This window comes from Macaca fascicularis, chromosome 15 (genome assembly GCF_037993035.2).
Source record: "Macaca fascicularis isolate 582-1 chromosome 15, T2T-MFA8v1.1".
Lineage (NCBI taxonomy): Eukaryota > Metazoa > Chordata > Mammalia > Primates > Cercopithecidae > Macaca > Macaca fascicularis.
Window position 1 is genome coordinate 3,059,423 of NC_088389.1, and position 15,501 is coordinate 3,074,923.

Consider the following 15,501-nt stretch of genomic DNA (forward strand, 5'->3'; position numbering starts at 1 on the left):
CCAGACACTCAGTAGGAATTTGCCTCCTCTTGCAGGTCCCAGGTTCTGTGCACAGCCCTGGGCCAGGTGAACATCCCCCTGCTTCTCTGACATTGATAGACAAAGTCAGGCTGTCCCCAAAAGCCCACCCAGGACAGCACAAATCTGAGCCCATCTGTGGTGGGAATAAGCCCACGAGGGCCTCATCTGGGATCCTTGGACACCTCCTGGCTGTGTTGAGGCAGGCCGAGGGTCCAAGAAGCTCCCGCAGGGGCCGCCCCTTCCTGGCCCCCTGCCCAAGGATAGGGGCCACCTGCAGCATGGCCTTGCCTGGGACAGTGTTGTGCAATATCTGGGGACCGAGGGATTGCTGCTCCCCAGCTGCCTGCAGAGGAGCAGGACACCCGGAGCGCTGGAGAGACCAGGCCATCTCCCAGCCTTTGCTCCCAACTCCAATCTGAACACCAAAATGAGTTTCTTGGCAACAGATTTGTTTTCCTACGGCGCTTTTCTGGGTTGGAGGGACATATTTTCTTGGGGGCGAGTGATGGGTGTCAGGGACCCCACCCTCTCCACCAGCAGCCCAGCCCTGCGGGTAACCCCACCAGGACGGGGAGAGGGTGCCACCTGCTGGCATCCCCATGGCCATATAGGTCCCCTGGGAGAACCCTGGATTTTCAGGGGTCACACAGGCTGCCTGTCCCCAAGTGGACCCCTGGACCCTAAGGCACCCGTTTTGGGAGTGGGCGGGGCGTGGGGGCAGCGCGTCCTGTGCTGCAAACTGATTCGCGCCCTTAGTTGAAAAACTGGCCTAATGGCCTATGGGGAAGCTCGGGTTCCAAGGACCCAGATACCCAACACCCTGAGTAGGGGCCACGGGGCCCAGCAGGAGAGGGAGGCCGGCAGCCGGGATCCCCACAGCCCTCCCGTTACTCCTCCTCCCCTGACTGCATGGGGCCCAGCAGGAGAGGGAGGCTGAAAGCCGGGATCCCTACTGCCCTCCCGTTACACCTCCGCCCCCGACTGACCGCCCCAGCCTGGCTAATTTTTAACTGTTTTTGGTAGTAGATAGGTTCTACTCCAGCAGCCGAGTGGCCTTCAGGGTTGAGTTTGGTGTCACTGGACTTGGCTGTGCCTCTGTCAGTCCCCCAGCCAGGCCCGAACTGCCCCACGGGCCGCTCTTCCACAGTACTGCTTCGAGGTTCGGAAGCAGCTCCGGGCTGGAAGCCTGCAGCTGCCGGGCCCTGCTGGCTGGGTGGGGGGTCCCAGGGGAAGACGTAGAAATGAGGGGTGCAGCAAGCTGGGAGGGCTTGCTGGGGGCTCTGATGGCCCCGCCCTCCCCTGCTGTCCTTGGGGAGCACAGCAGGGGCGTGGGTGGGGTGCCCCAAGTGTGTGCCTGCCCCCTGCCAGTCAGGGTGGGGTCCTTGGTGGTGACTGGAGACCCTTCCCCTGCTCAGCCCCCCACAGCCCCTCAAGGCCTAACAGGGTGGAGCGCCCCAGGTGTTGCCCCACCCCATCCCGCCCACAGCAGGGCTGGGGGCCCGGGGGGTGGGGCTGGGGTTGGGTGGCCGGGGGGTGGGGTAGCGTCCAGGTGAGGCCCCTGGTGAGTGCTGGGGCTGCGGCAGGGCTCTGGAGCTGCCGGGGAGGAGCCTACACAGACGCCTGGAGTTTCTCTGGCAACCACGTCCCTCCCCTCCCTGAAGGTACCAGCTCCCAGGGTTCCTGTGCGCTGTGGGCAGTGGCCTTCGAGTGCGGGTGCTTCCCATGACGGACGGGGCGGCCGGGCCTTCCAGCGGGTGAGTAGGGGGCTTTGTACCTGAGCCCCACCCGGTCCTTCCCAAGCACCAGAGGAGGGGCCTGGGGCTGCAGAGCCGCTGGGGTTGATGGGAGGGGGTGAAAGGGCACAGGCCAGTGGGGAGGGGCTTAGACTTGCCTTTTCCGGGAACTTAGCCGGGAGAGAGCAGCCCACACGCTTCCATCCAGCTCCCCTGGGTAGGGGAGGGGGTCTGCCCACCTAGGGGCTCCCTCTGACGGCTTGGGGCCCCCTTACGGGCAAAGCCAGGCTATCCCCGGGACAGGAATTTTCCTTTCCCCACCCACTGGGCTGCCCTGCCTCTGGGCTTAGGACCCAGGTAGGGCCCTGGGATGAAGTCGTCACATAATGAACTATCTCAGTTTCCCCATCTGTGAAATGGGGATAAACACTGCCCAGCCCCAGACGGCTGATGCCTGGTCCTGCATTTGGTCCTACTGGGCAGTGTGTGGTAGAGGTGGAGGCAGCCGGCTGACAGAGGCTTATCACTGTACCTCCACGGCTGACGGAGGTTCACTGCTGTACCCCCACAAAGGGGGCCAGCTGACCGTTCTGCACCCCAAGGCGGGGATGTCCGTGGCTCCTCTCCTGGTGGCATCCCATGCCGGCCGCTGCCGGGTCTCAGGCTCCACAGCTGCATGGTTGCCTGGGGAACATGCTAGGCACAGGTATGGGTGCCCCGGGCCACACTGGCTTGGGAGACGTTGCTATCCACAGCGGTCCTGGGGGGTGACGGGTGGCCTGCTGCAGGGGCTGCCGCCCTCACGCTTTGCTGGCGTGGCTGTGGCCTCTCCTCGGCTGTGGTGGACGGTGTCTCGCAGCAGCTCTGAGCTACCTGTGTGTGCTGTAGGCCAGGGCTTTTATTAGGGGGCTGCATCACCACACGTGGCGGCTGGCCGAGGGTATTGCAGGGACTGGGGCCTAGAGGTTGGAGGGGTGCCGGCAACTGTGACCCCAGGTCCTACCTGTCACTCCTCTAAGGGCAGGGCCACTATCCCTGTGATTTCTCTCCACCTCATCTCACCCCTTTCAGAGTTTCCGTCTGGCTTCCCCCCTGGCACTCTCCCCTAGGGTCTTCACAAATAGCTGGCTGTTGTGCCACCTCCTTCCCACCCTTGCATCTGCCACCTCCATGTGGTCCAGTCCCCCCTGTGCCCGGCCGAGTCCCAGGGGGAGTGGCTGGTGTCTGAACCGTCTGCAGCGTCATGGGGCAGGTCTGCAGCATCATGCAGCCAAGGCTGGAGGGGCAGGTGCCTGTACTCAGTCACCCTAGCGGCCCGGGCTGGCCTTGTCTGCCCTGCAGACCCAGGCAGGCGTGCGTGTGTGTTTGTGTGTGTGTGTGTGTGTTGTGTATTGTCTGTGTGTGTTGTGTGTGAATGTGTGTACGGTGTGTGTTGCCTGAGTATTTGCGTTGTGTGATGTGTGCATGTGGTATGTATGTGATGTGTGGTCTGTGTGTGTGTTGTGTGCCTGTGTGTGTTGTGTATTTTGTGTGTGTGCATGGTGTGTGTGTGATGTGTGTGTCTGTGTGTGCGCACTGTGTATCTGTGTGTGTTATGTTTGTGCGTCTTTGTGTGTATATGTTTTTGTGTGGTGTGTGTGTACTACTTATCTGTGTGTTGTGTGCGTTGTGTGTGTGTTGTGTTTGTGTGTGGCGTGTGTGCACTGTGTGTGTGTATCTGTGTGTTGTATTTGTGTGTCTGTGTATGTGTTTGTGTGTGGTGTGTGTGCACTGCATGTATATGTATCTGTGTGTTGTGTGTGTTGTGTGTTTATGTGTATGTTGTGTTTGTGCGGGTGTGTGTGCTGTGTATTGAATATCACCGGGTGCATGTGCTTTTGGGTGTATGGGTCCCATGTGCCCAGGCGTCCTCATCCCCTGCGGGTCATTTCCCCGCACCTGGGTCAGCCCCGCACCTCTGGTCAGCCTTACAGAGCTGGCACTGCTGGACGGGCTTCTCTTGGGCCGCTGGAAACCTGCCCCTTTCCTGAGCGCCTGGTGGCCTCAGGGCATGGTTGAGGGTGGCTGGAGCCTCCAGCTAGGGGGCAGGGCCAGCCTGGTGTGTCTGCTGCCAGGGGTCACTGCTTGGCACCTAGGGCCAGGGCTGAGGACGTGGAGGTTGGGTGCCATGCTGGGTGCCATGCCCATGTCCAGGCCTGTGCTCGGCTGCCGTGGCTGCAGAGGGCTCTGCGGTCTCCGGCCCTGGGCCCCGTGAGGCAGGGGCGTGGCAGGCACCTCTCCTTCACGGCCCACTGGCTCCGTCCCCCAGGCCTGCCTGGGCCTGCCGAGGGTTTGCTTTTCTAGGGCGAGGCGGTGCCAAGTAAACAGTGTCGCTAATTAGAGCAGAGCTGCCACCAGCTTCCAGGAGGAAGCCCCCCACCCTGCCACCCACCCAGCCCCGCCAGCCAAGACCGCAGCAGAAGTGCGGCATATGCCACAGGCTAGAGTGCCAACAGGCTTCCACGGCGGCAGCCGGCTACGCTTGCCGTGGGAGGTGCCACCTGCAGGCTACACCTGCACGGAGCTGGGCAGAGGTGTGTGGTGTGTGGTATGTGTGTTGTGTGTATTGTGTGGTGTGCGTGTTGTCTCTGTGTGTTGTGTGCATTGCCTGCATGTGTGATGTATGTTATGTGTTTTTCCATGTATTGTGTGTCCTGTGTGTGGTGTGTGTCTGTGCATGTAATGTGTGTATAATGGATGTTGTCAGTGTATGAGATGTGTTGTCTGTGTTGTGTGTGTAATGTGTGTTGTGTGTCTGTGTGTGTGGTGTGTGTATATGGATGTGATGTGTGTTGTTTGTGTGTCTGTGTGCAATGTGTGTTGCATGTCTGTGAGTTTGTATGTCTGCATGTGGTGTGTGTGTCTGTGTGATCTGTGTTGTGTGTATGTGTGATATGATGTGTTTGCGAGTGTTGTGTGTGGTGCGTGTGTTGTCTGTGTGTCATGTGTGTAACGTGTGTCTGTGTTGTGTGTCTGTGTGTGGTATGTGGGTTGTCTGTGTATTATGTGTGATGTGTATTGTGTTTGTGTGAAGTGTGTGTGTTGTGTGATGTGTGTGGTTTCTGTGTGTTGTGTGTATTGTCTGTGTATTATGTGTGTGATGTGTATTGTCTGTGTTGTGTTTGTGTATTGTCTGTGTGTTGTGTGTCTGTGTGTTGTGTGATATGTGTGGTGTGTGTGATGTGTATTGTGTGTGATGTGTGTTGTCTGTATGACGTGTGTGTGCTGTGTGTGTGTTATGTGATGTGTGTGGTGTGTGTTTCTGTGTGTTGTGCATGGTGTGTGTGTTGTCTGTGTATAGTGTATGTGTGATGTGTATTGTCTGTGTGTTGTGTGTCTGTGTTGTGTGATATGTGTGGTGTGTGTTTCTGTGTATTGTGTGAGATATGTTGTTTGTGTTGTGTACATGAAGTGTGTCTTGTGAATCTGTGTGTGTGTGTGGTGTTTCTGTGTGTTGTGTGTGGTTTGTGTTGTCTGTGTATCGTGTGTGTGATGTGGATTATCTGTGTTGTGTGTCTGTGTGTTGTGTGATGTGTCGTGTGTTTCTGTGTGTTGTGTGATGTGTGTGTTGTGTGTGTTGTGTGATCTGTGTGTTGTGTGTGGTGTATGTGTGGTGTGTGTGAGATGTGTGTGTTGTGTATGGCATGTGGTGTGTGTGTGTTGTGTGTCTCTGTGTGTGATGTGTGTTTGTGTGTGGTGCGTGTGTTGTGTGGTGTGGTGTGTGTCTGGTGTGTTATATATCTGTATTGTGTGTGTTGTATGGTGTGTGTTGTGTGTAGTGCCTGCAGTGTGCGTGTGCTTTGTGTGTGGTGTGCGTGTTGTGTGTGTGCTTTGTTACGTGTGTAGTGTGTGTGTCCATGTGTGTTGTGTGTGGTGCATGTAGTATGTGTGGTGTGTGTACTTTTATGTGTTGTGTGTGTGTTGTGCTGTGTGTTGTGTGTCTGTTGTGCTGTGTGTTGTGTGTGTGTGCTGTGTGTTGTGTATCACGGGGAGGCATGTGCTTTTGGGTGTGTGGAACCCACGGTGCCCAGGCATCCTCGTCCCCTGCGGGTCATTTCCCCACACCTGGGCCACCCCGGGAGCTGGTGCTGCTGGGAGGGCTTCTCCTGGGCCCTGGAAACCTGCCCTTTTCCTTTCCTGGGCGCCGAGCTGCCCTTTGACGACAGAGGTGCTGTCTTGGTCCCTCCCTGGCTTCCTTTCTTCCCCCACCCCAGCCCCAGGGTGAGCACTGTGTACTCCACGTGGCTTCTGACCCCCAGGAGTCCTAGCAGCTGGGGCTGACCCTCCGCTCACTTTATAGAGGGGAAGACTCGCGCCCAGAGGGTTGAACGACTGGCCGGCCGTCGCCAGCCTCGGAGACAGCCGTGTATCTGGGAATCGGTGCTCTTGGCCTCTGGGCCCCAAGGTCGCTGGGAAGGGGAGCTGCACGGCTGTTCTGTGGGGGTGTTCATTCCAGCCCCTCCTGGCTGAGGTGCCATCCCCATGCAGTGGCTCTGCATGATGCTGGGACCCCAGGTGGCTGCTGCTATTCCCTGGCCTGGCCTTGGAGACACGGAAGGTGTGGGACGGCTTGGCACGCCCGGCCTTCTGACCCTGCTGGGACCCTGGACACATGACTTAGGCTGAGCCTTGTCCCCCGGTTAAGTGGAGGTAGCACCTGCATTTCTCCCGTGGGATTGCCCTGAGACGGTGTAAAATAAGTCCTCAAGCACTTGTGGGGGCGCTGGAACGCTCTTCCAGCATCTGCACACCAGTGTGTGCCACAGGCAAGGCTACTTCCTGCCCCCAGGGACCGTCCCCCCAGGGAGGGAGGCCTGGGAGGGGCGGCAGAGGGGAACTGCGTGTGCCTCACTGAGCCGGACTGGAGCATGGTGGGCCGAGGTGGAGGGAGCCGTGTGGCTGCGGAGGGGCCTGAAGCCGAGGTGCAGGGTCTGAGTGGGTATGAACCCAGCTAGGCCTGGAGCGGGGTGGGGACATGGCTGGCTGAGCCTGGCTGCAGGGCTCCTGTGCTGCTGGGGACAGGGCGGGCCCGGCTTGCCCAGGGGATACCCCTTCACTGGGGCTGCAACCTCTGCCCAGTGGCCGTCTCGGAGCCTTGCTGTTCCTGTCCACCCCATGCTGAGCAGCCCCAAGCCTCGTATCCCAGCAGGCTGAGTCTCCTGGGGGCAGGGCAGGGGCACCAGCTGGTGCAGGCTGTGAGCGGTCCCCCTGGCACGGACATCGGCAGAGGGTCCTGCACAGATGGAACAGCCTTCGGGAGCTGACGTGCGTCCCCTGATTCAGAGCTGTGTCTGGAAGCCTCGGCCGGTGACCAGGCCAGCGGGACCGATGCTCAGCTGTCCCCCGGGGCAGATGGGGAGGAGAAGGAAGGAAGCTGGCGGTGGGGGCGACTCGCAGGACCTCGTGATGCTCTGCTCGCCCGATTGGCTTTTCCGTTCCCAGGCATTTGCTGTCATGATTTTGTTCCTGGCCACAATAACGCATTTCCACGGCCGTCCTGCTGCGTTTATGATGCGGCTCCTTCCAGAGCCTCCAGGCAGCTGCCGAATGGCTGGGTGGTTTTCCTGCTCGTGGGAAAAAGGGAGCCACCAGGCCTGGCCTCTTCTGCTCATAAGGACCTTACCCCTGTCCCTTTATGGGAGCAGGGCTGAGAGCCCAAGACCACTGCTGATTTGGGAGCCTGAAGGCCTGGCAGGGAGGTGGCAACCTGTCAGCAGGGGGACCAGGTCTGTGCGCCACTCAGATGGCCCCGAGGTGCAGAGGTGGCAGAGGGATCCCCGCGCAGAGCCAGGCTCTGTAGGTAATGGAAGGAGGCTGGAAGTGGAGCTGCCTTCTGGGTGCCTGAGAGCTGTCCAGGCTCCGAGGGCGGTGGGGACCCTGTGGTCACACCACTGGTTCCCTGAAGCTTCCTGTAACATCCCAGACATGCTCCCCAGGGTGTAGCAGCCCGAGGGTCATCCTTGTCCCTGCCTCATCCCAGGAATGGGCTCATGCCCTGGCGCTAGGAGGGTGCAGACAGGCCAGATGGGGGTGGAAGTGGCCGCACCTCACATTACACACAGGGCCTGCCTGTCCTTGGATGGCTCCTCTCTCCTTCCCCTCCGAGGCTGCTGGTGGCTCAGCCTCTGTGCCCTGGATGCCCGTGGCTGTGCCTGCCAGTGATCAGGGCCCCATTTGGCTCGGAACCTCCCCTGAGCCCTGTGCCTATGTGGGGCTGGGCTTGGGCAGCATCTCCAGGCGTTCACCTGGCGGTTCCAGAACAGGTTCTATGGAGTGAGCCGAGGGCCCTCCATCCTTCATGCCTGCCTAGGCTTAGGGAGTCTTTTGCTGCAGACCCCCCTTCCCTGGGGTCACTTGGGAAGGGGCACCTTAAGGGCCATTCCTGAAACAAATCCGTGCTCATTATCACCTCAGCTCCATGCCACTGCCACACCCTGCAGAGGTGGACTCGCTAGGTGCTCACAGTCCCCAGAGGCAGTGGGGTGGGGTCCCCAGGCTCCAAGGTGGCACTGCCAGTGGGGGTGGGGAAGGAGCTGGGAGGGAACTGGGATTTGAGTCCGAGTTCCCCCTCGGACTGCGGAACCATGTCCTCCTCACCACACTGCCCCACCAGGGCCCTACTGGGGTGTGCAGGGGCCGAGGAGGCCAGTGGGGGCTCCTGAGCTGGGGCAGCACCTGGCATCTCTGCCACTATCACTGTGGGCAAAGGGTGCCTTCTGCCGTGCACCAGGGTGAGCCCAGAAGCCAGCGTCCCTTCCCCTGCCCAGCCCCATGGAACTGACAGGTGGCGGCTGATATGTTTCTGTTGGGATGTCTGGGCTGGGCCCCACAACTGCTGGGACCTCTGTGCCTCAGACTGAATTGAGCCTGACCCTGACCTGGGGTTAGGCGCCGCCCCCACCAACCAGAAACTTGCCCAACCCTGACCCCACAAGCCCAGCCCGGCCCCATTCCCTCCCTGCATGTCATTCTGGGCCTGGGAGGGCTGGGTGGGGCACCGCTGAGAGCCCCAGCAGGAACTGAAGGCCTGAGGCTCTGTCGCTGAGTGACAAGGTTATTATGCTGTCACCAGGCCAGCCGGAACTCTCCCCCACCCCACCAAGAGACAGCTCATTAGGAAGGCCCCCAGCTGTGGCCAGCCCAGGGCCGGGCTGCCCACCGTGCCAGCCCAATTTCAATGACCCACCTGAGGGTTTCCATCGTGGGCCAGGGGACCGGCACAGGCGGGCATCCGGAGCCAGGCAGCGGCCAGCCCATCCTGGGCAGGGTCGTAGGCGGGGCTGCAGGCCTTGAAGCCGTCATGTGAAGGCAGCAGCGACCCCAGGCAGGTCGGGCCAGGCTGGCCTTGCACCTGCTCACCCCTTGGCCCTGCGGCCATGCCAACCCTGGTCATGGGCACGCTGCCCACCCGCCTGGGGGACACGCCTCAGCTCAGCCACAAGAACAGCCGGAGGCAGGGCCTCTTCTCCTATGGGGCCCCAGGGAGAGCAGCCGACTGGGAGGCTGGTGCCAAGCCCAGGTAGCATCTGCGTGGACTCGGGCGGGGGGCTGCACTGCTGGCAGGTGCCATGCCTGCCCCGGGAGGCAGCGGCTCTGTGCAAGATACGAGGGTGTGGGGTCAGAGTGCTGTGGCTGCCTCTGACTGTGCCTTTGGGCAGGCAGCCCGGCCTCTCTGAGACTCAGTTTCTCCATCTGTAAATGAGGCCAATCATATTGCCTACCTCAGAGGGGTGTGGTCAGGGCTTGAGAGAGAATGCTGGGGCTGTCCTTGAGGTGGGGTATGTTCCAGGCCCTCCTCTCCACCTCCAGTCTGCAGAGCAGGAATGCCTGGGGAGGTGGGGCCAGTCTGAGCAGCTCTGCTCAGCACTTCACCTGCACATCTGACCCGCGTGTCTGCTGTTCCCTCTCAGGCTCCGCGCACCTGCAGCCGAGGATGACGTGGCATCCCTGAGGTGGCCCTCCCAGCAGCCGGACCCACCCTGGGCAGCTCCCCACATGGTCGGGTCTGAAGACCTCGAGGAGCCAGGCCCCTGGGGGAAGGCCCACAGCCTGCCCATGTGGTCCACAGGCCCGGAGGTCAGGGATGGCGACAGCTCGGTGTCATCGGGCCGCCTCTCGGGTTCTTCGGGGGGCCATGAAGTGTGTGTGTCCTGGAAGGAGAGGCCCCCTCAGGTGTTGGGGCCCCGGTGGCGGCCCAGAAAGAGTGACCCACGGCTGGAGCAGCTGAGAGACAAGATCCGGGCCCAGGCGTGGCAGCAGGGGAGCTGTGCATCCCTGGGCACCTCAGCCCCCTCCAGCACCTCCAGACGCCACAAAGCCTCCGTGTTGGCGCTTAGGAGGAAGACCCAAGAGGCAAAAAATCCCCCTCCAGCCCCTGAATGCTCAGGTCAGTGGCCGCTTTGCCAGAGAGGGGCAGGAGGGCTGTGAGGCTGTCGGGAGGGTGGAGAGCGGGCAGGATCGAGCTGTGCTGGGCACGTGGTGGGGGCCAGCCGGGTGTATGCAGTGTGCCCCCAGGGTGGGGATTAGGAGTCATGAAGGGGTGCTTCTGAGCCGGGTCCATGATGTGGATCCCTCCCTGGAGATGGCAGGGGAGCGGTGGAGATGCCAGCGCCCAGGACGGGGGGCACACAGGGCCTGCGGGGCTGGGAGAGGGGGCCTGGTCTCTCGACCTAGAGTCTGTGCCTTTGTCCCTGTAGCCTCGGGGGACGCTGCATGGTCAGGTTTGTGGGGACTTAGGTCAGGAACGTCCTAAAATGTCAGCCTGGGATTTGGAAAGTCTGGCGGCTTCCCTCCTGCAGGGACAGGGGTGGGAGTATGGTGGGGGTCTTGGCTTTGGAGGGGTCAAGGGTGGGGGTGGTAACTAAAGAAGTTTGGAGGCCGGGCGCGGTGGCTCAAGCCTGTAACCCCAGCACTTTGGGAGGCCGAGGTGGGCGGATCACAAGGTCAGGAGATCGAGACCATCCTGGCTAACACGGTGAAACCCCGTCTCTACTAAAAAATACCAAAAAAAAAAAAAACTAGCCGGGCGAGGTGGCGGGCGCCTGTAGTCCCAGCTACTCGGGAGGCTGAGGCAGGAGAATGGCGTAGACCCCGGAGGCAGAGCTTGCAGTGAGTTGAGATCCGGCCACTGCACTCCAGCCTGGGCGACAGAGTGAGACTCCGTCTCAAAAAAAAAAAAAAAGAAGTTTGGAAACAGCTTCCCTGTTGGAGTAATGTTGAGAGCCAGTCCTGTGGATTCTCTGTGTCCAGGTATTTAACTCTTTTCCTAAGAAAACACGGAAGATGTTTTCCTCCTTTATTTTATTTTATATTTATTTTTTATTTTTTTATTTGTTCGAGATGGAGTCTCGCTCTGTCGCCCAGGTTGGAGTGCAGTGGCGTGAGTGTTTCGTGGGGACAGAGCTTCAGGAGGCAGAGGTTGTCGTGAGCTGAGATTGCACCACTGCCCTCCAGCTTGGGTGACCGTGAGACTTTGTCTCAAATAAATAAATAAAGGCTCTTGAGCTGCTGCCAAAATGGAACCTTTTCTTGGAAATTTTTTGTGGATCTCTCTCCTCACGCTGCCTTCTTCTTTTCACCCTGTTCCAGGTTTCGGCATCTTGAGCGCGGCTGAGCGCAGAGTTGAAGCCAAGGCCTCCCGTGGCCAGGGGCACGCGCTCTCCAGGGTCTCCCAGCACCAGGTTCCTGGTGAGTGGCTCTGTGGCTGGCTGCCCTGGTGCTCCGGGTTACATGCTCAGGCCATGATATGGGCAGCACAGGCTGGACCACACTCACAAAGACACAGGGTCAGGGAGGACCCCAACTGGAAAGAGGCCAAGCGGGGATTTGGAGCCAGACTGCCATTCTCTGGAGCCTGTGTTGTAACCCTCTGCCTCTCCAGTGGGACAGGAATCCAGGCAGGCCCTGCAGGGTAGGGGAGTTGAACAGGGGCATTTTTTTTTTTTTTTCCGGAGAGATCTCCTGCACAAAATAGGCAAGGAGTTTCCCGTGTGGCCTCATGCCAGCCACAGGGAGTGGGCCTGGGGCCCTCCAGGTCCGTGCCAGCTCCTGGGCTCGCTTTTCCGTCTTGCAGATTCGAGGCATCCAGCCCACAGAGGGGGAGACGCTGAACCATTGGCGGGCTCCCAGGCCTGTGAGGAAGGCGCTGGGGCCAAGGGCCAAGGGCCCCACCAGGTTTTTTTTTTTTTTTTTTTTTTTTTGAGACAGAGTCTCGCTCTGTCGCCCAGGCTGGAGTGCAGTGGCCGGATCCCAGCTCACTGCAAGCTCTGCCTCCCGGGTTTATGCCATTCTCCTGCCTCAGCCTCCCGAGTAGCTGGGACTACAGGTGCCCGCCACCTCACCCGGCTAGTTTTTTTTTTTTTGTATGTTTTTTAGTAGAGACCGTGTTAGCCAGGATGGTCTTGATCTCCTGACCTTGTGATCCGCCCATCTCGGCCTCCCAAAGTGCTGGGATTATAGGCTTGAGCCACCGCGCCCGGCCCCCACCAGGTTTTTACTCACTCATTTGTTTGACAAATGGGAGGGGTAGGATGCAGGGGGCAGGAGCTGCTGCTGGGGGCTGGAGGATGTGGCCTTTATCCCGGGCAATGGGAGCTGTTAGGCCTAGGCCGGGAGTGGCCGTGAGCTGGGCTTGGGCAGGCTCACTCTGCTGCCAGGGCGAAATGGATGCAGGAGGCTCTCTCCAGTCTGGAGAGAGGCAGATGCCAGGAAGATTCCTGAGACCCAGAATGAAGGATGGGGAGCTTGGGAGCAGAGGCATTTCGGGCTCAGCACAGGAATCATGTGCATTTTCGTGGGGACAGTTGTCACCCATCCCAGCGGTGCAGTGCTGGCCGGGTGTACCCAGGTTGATGGTTTCTCCATGAGGTCTGGTGGGGCGGCAGCCACAGGCACGCATTTGGGTGTGTCCCTCCCATGTGGTGTGTGAGCCAGTGCAGATGTGGGCGGGGTCCCGGGCTGGCCCCCAGAGAGCAGGGGACAGAGCCCTCTCCCTCACCCCACAGTTGCAGGGGCACTCCTGCCCATCCAGATCCAGTTCCGCCTGAGGCCCGTGGTCAGCGCCATTTTGTTCCTCCCTCCTCTGCCTTCCGGGGGACCCCAATGGCAACAGCTTGTCCAGGTGGCCACTCTCCCTGCCCCTGCCCCAGGTCAAGTTCAGGGTCCAGCAATGGGTCACTCAGGGACCTCAGCCACTCCATCCTATCAGTCACCGGCTCCTGGCAGCCTCGTTTTCATGCTCCCAGTTTGAGAACTCTCCAGAAGCAGGCATGGAGGAGGGCCTTTTTTTTTTTTTGAGACGGAGTCTTGCTCTGTCACCCAGGCTGGAGTGCAATGGCGCGATCTCGGCTCACTGCAAGCTCCGCCTCCCGGGTTCATGCCATTCTCCTGCCTCAGCCTCCCGAGTAGCTGGGACTACAGGCGCCTGCCACCACGCCCGGCTAATTTTTTGTATTTTTAGTAGAGACGGGGTTTCACCGTGTTAGCCAGGATGGTCTCGATCTCCTGACCTCGTGGTCCACCCGTCTCGGCCTCCCAAAGTGCTGGGATTACAGGCGTGACCCACCGCGCCCGGTCGGAGGGCCTTTAAGTGCCCAGTTCAGTGGCGCTAAGCACATTCATCGCGCTGGGCAGACATTGCCAGCCTCCATCTCTAGAACTTTCCATCTTCCCAAACCGAAGCTCTGTCCCCACTTACTCTCCATCTCCGTCCCCCAGCCCCTGGCACCTACCTTCCTACTTCCTGTCTCTGTGGACCTAGTGACTCTGGGGACCGTATAGAATGTGTCCCTTGCAGAGGACCTGGCTTTTGAGGCTCCTCCTGCCAGCAGAGTTGGGGCCTGTAAAACTAAGGGACAGGCCCAGCCTGGACCCAGCGGCGTTTGGAGGTTCAGACGCCTTTGGGTCAGCGTCCTCTTCTATGGGTCCCCCGCCGTGGGACACCCGTCAGACACGGCAGGCTCTCGCATGGTGGCTTCCCAGATGCGCCCCCACCCCAGCTGTGCGGAGACTAAAGCTTGGAGGCAGGGAAAGATGACCAGCCAGCTTCCGGAGCCAGGCCCTCTTGGTGGCCGCTGCACTCGCTGCAGGACTTTGAGCAAACTCCACCCCCTGGGGTTCTCCATCTCCTCCCCATCAGCAGAGGGGTCCACCCCGCCATGCCAAGACCTCTCCAGGTCTTGCCCTTGCTCTTCCTGGCCCTGGTCCCAGAGGTGTTCAGTCCGCTGCTGCCACTCTGTGCATTCACTTGGGTCCTGGCCGGTCCAGTCATTCATTCACTCAGCAAACTGTCCTGAGTGCCCATGGTCCGGGCCCCCAGCTGGGTGCTGGGTTCAGAGAGGAGAAACTGCTTCCTGTCCTCAGGACCTCTGAGCCTGGAGGGGAGGCCGCCAGACACTCGGGAGGGAATTTGAGTAGGTATGTCCGGTTCTCTAGGGAGGAGTCCCCAGCGGCAGTCCCCAGGCAGAGCACTGCAGGGGATGTGACAGTCAGACTGTGCCACGTCCCCAGCGTTAGCCGCCCACCCTGGCTCTCACCAACCAGGGATCAGGACCGGCAATGTTTATGACTCTAGGAACTGTGTTTGCACAGGACCCCAGGACAGCCATGTGGCGGGGCCTGTGTGTCATTTTACTGCTCACCCTCCCTCCCTTCCTTCCTTTCTCTTCCTCACTGAAGTTCTAAGGGAAAAACCCAAAAGGGCCAAGAGCAGTTCTTGCAAAAGAGAGAAGACTCCAAAGTCATCCTACCCTAGAAGACCAGCCAGAGACAAAGACAAAGACGAAGGTAAGGTTTGCTATTTTGGGGCCCCGGCACACTAGGTGTATATGATCCTGGCACACACTAGGTAGGCAGATGGCTTTCATTTCTGGAGCTGGAGCTGGCCGGCCAGACTGCCACATGCACAGGGTTCTGCAGGGCACCTGGGATCGGCAGGCCCGGCTGGAGCGTCAGGGCTGGTGCCCCAGGCAACTGGTGACCTTGGCCACCACTGGAGCAGCAGGTGGTTCCTGTCTGGGCAGGGGCGTGTCCCTTGAGACAAAGTAGAAGTCCACAAAACACCGGGCACTATTGTCCTCTCGACACTGGGAGACTGGGCGAGTCTAAGGAAACAGAGCCGTTCAATCACACTGTAGCATGCATTGGCAGCTCATGGTACCCACAGCTCATACCACCTGCCGCTCATGGCACCCGTAGCTCAAGGCACCCATACCCCATGGCACCCGCAGCTCACAGCACCCACAGCCCACAGCACCTGCAACTTATGGCGCCCGCAGCCTACACCACCCGCAGCTCACGCCACCCGCAGCTCACAGCTCTCCAGAGCAGTAACAGATACTGGCATGGGTGCACGTGCGGTGGGCAGCTCAGGGCACGCTTGGCCGAGGGAGCCGTGCCTGCTTTGTCAAGTGGGCACATTTAATGAGCAAGCCAGGACATCTCCTTCCACCTGCACACTTGGGGGTGGGAAAGGGTCTTCTGTAGACCCCACTCCAGTAGCTTGGGGACTCCGCACAGGCACATGGGGGTGTGGGTCAGCCATGCGCTTGCGTTACGATTAATGTCATGCGTGTTTCCCGGAGAGTCCAGTCAGGTAATCCTGTGGGTGGATCCCAGTGGTCACAGAGGAATTTCTGATCCAGGCATCTCCCCTGCTGAGGACCAGGCAGAGGTGTCAGAGACCCAGCGGCCCAGCCTGGGCATGGGTTTC

The 15,501-nt window shown here is 60.0% G+C and overlaps 1 protein-coding gene across 16 annotated transcripts in view; it reads left to right on the plus strand.

The window, feature by feature from the left end:
* The first annotated feature begins 1,716 nt into the window (after window positions 1-1,716).
* The window catches only part of CCDC187 (coiled-coil domain containing 187), a 59,684-nt gene continuing 45,899 nt past the window's right edge, over window positions 1,717-15,501 (plus strand). For 11 of the 16 annotated variants that reach the window (XR_012424103.1, XM_045374174.3, XM_045374175.3 and 8 more), the window contains exons 1-4: window positions 1,911-2,460; window positions 9,704-10,179; window positions 11,382-11,480; window positions 14,469-14,576. Coding sequence is in view for 15 of the 16 variants with exons in the window: in XM_045374174.3 (XP_045230109.2) it covers window positions 2,141-2,460; window positions 9,704-10,179; window positions 11,382-11,480; window positions 14,469-14,576 (1,003 nt within the window). In the remaining variant the exon portion in view is untranslated. Of the gene's footprint in view, window positions 1,776-1,910; window positions 2,461-4,236; window positions 4,328-9,135; window positions 9,313-9,703; window positions 10,180-11,381; window positions 11,481-14,468; window positions 14,577-15,501 lie in introns of those variants that run through there. The other 5 variants (XM_045374180.3, XM_074016017.1, XM_045374184.3 and 2 more) reach the window with 4 other exon arrangements.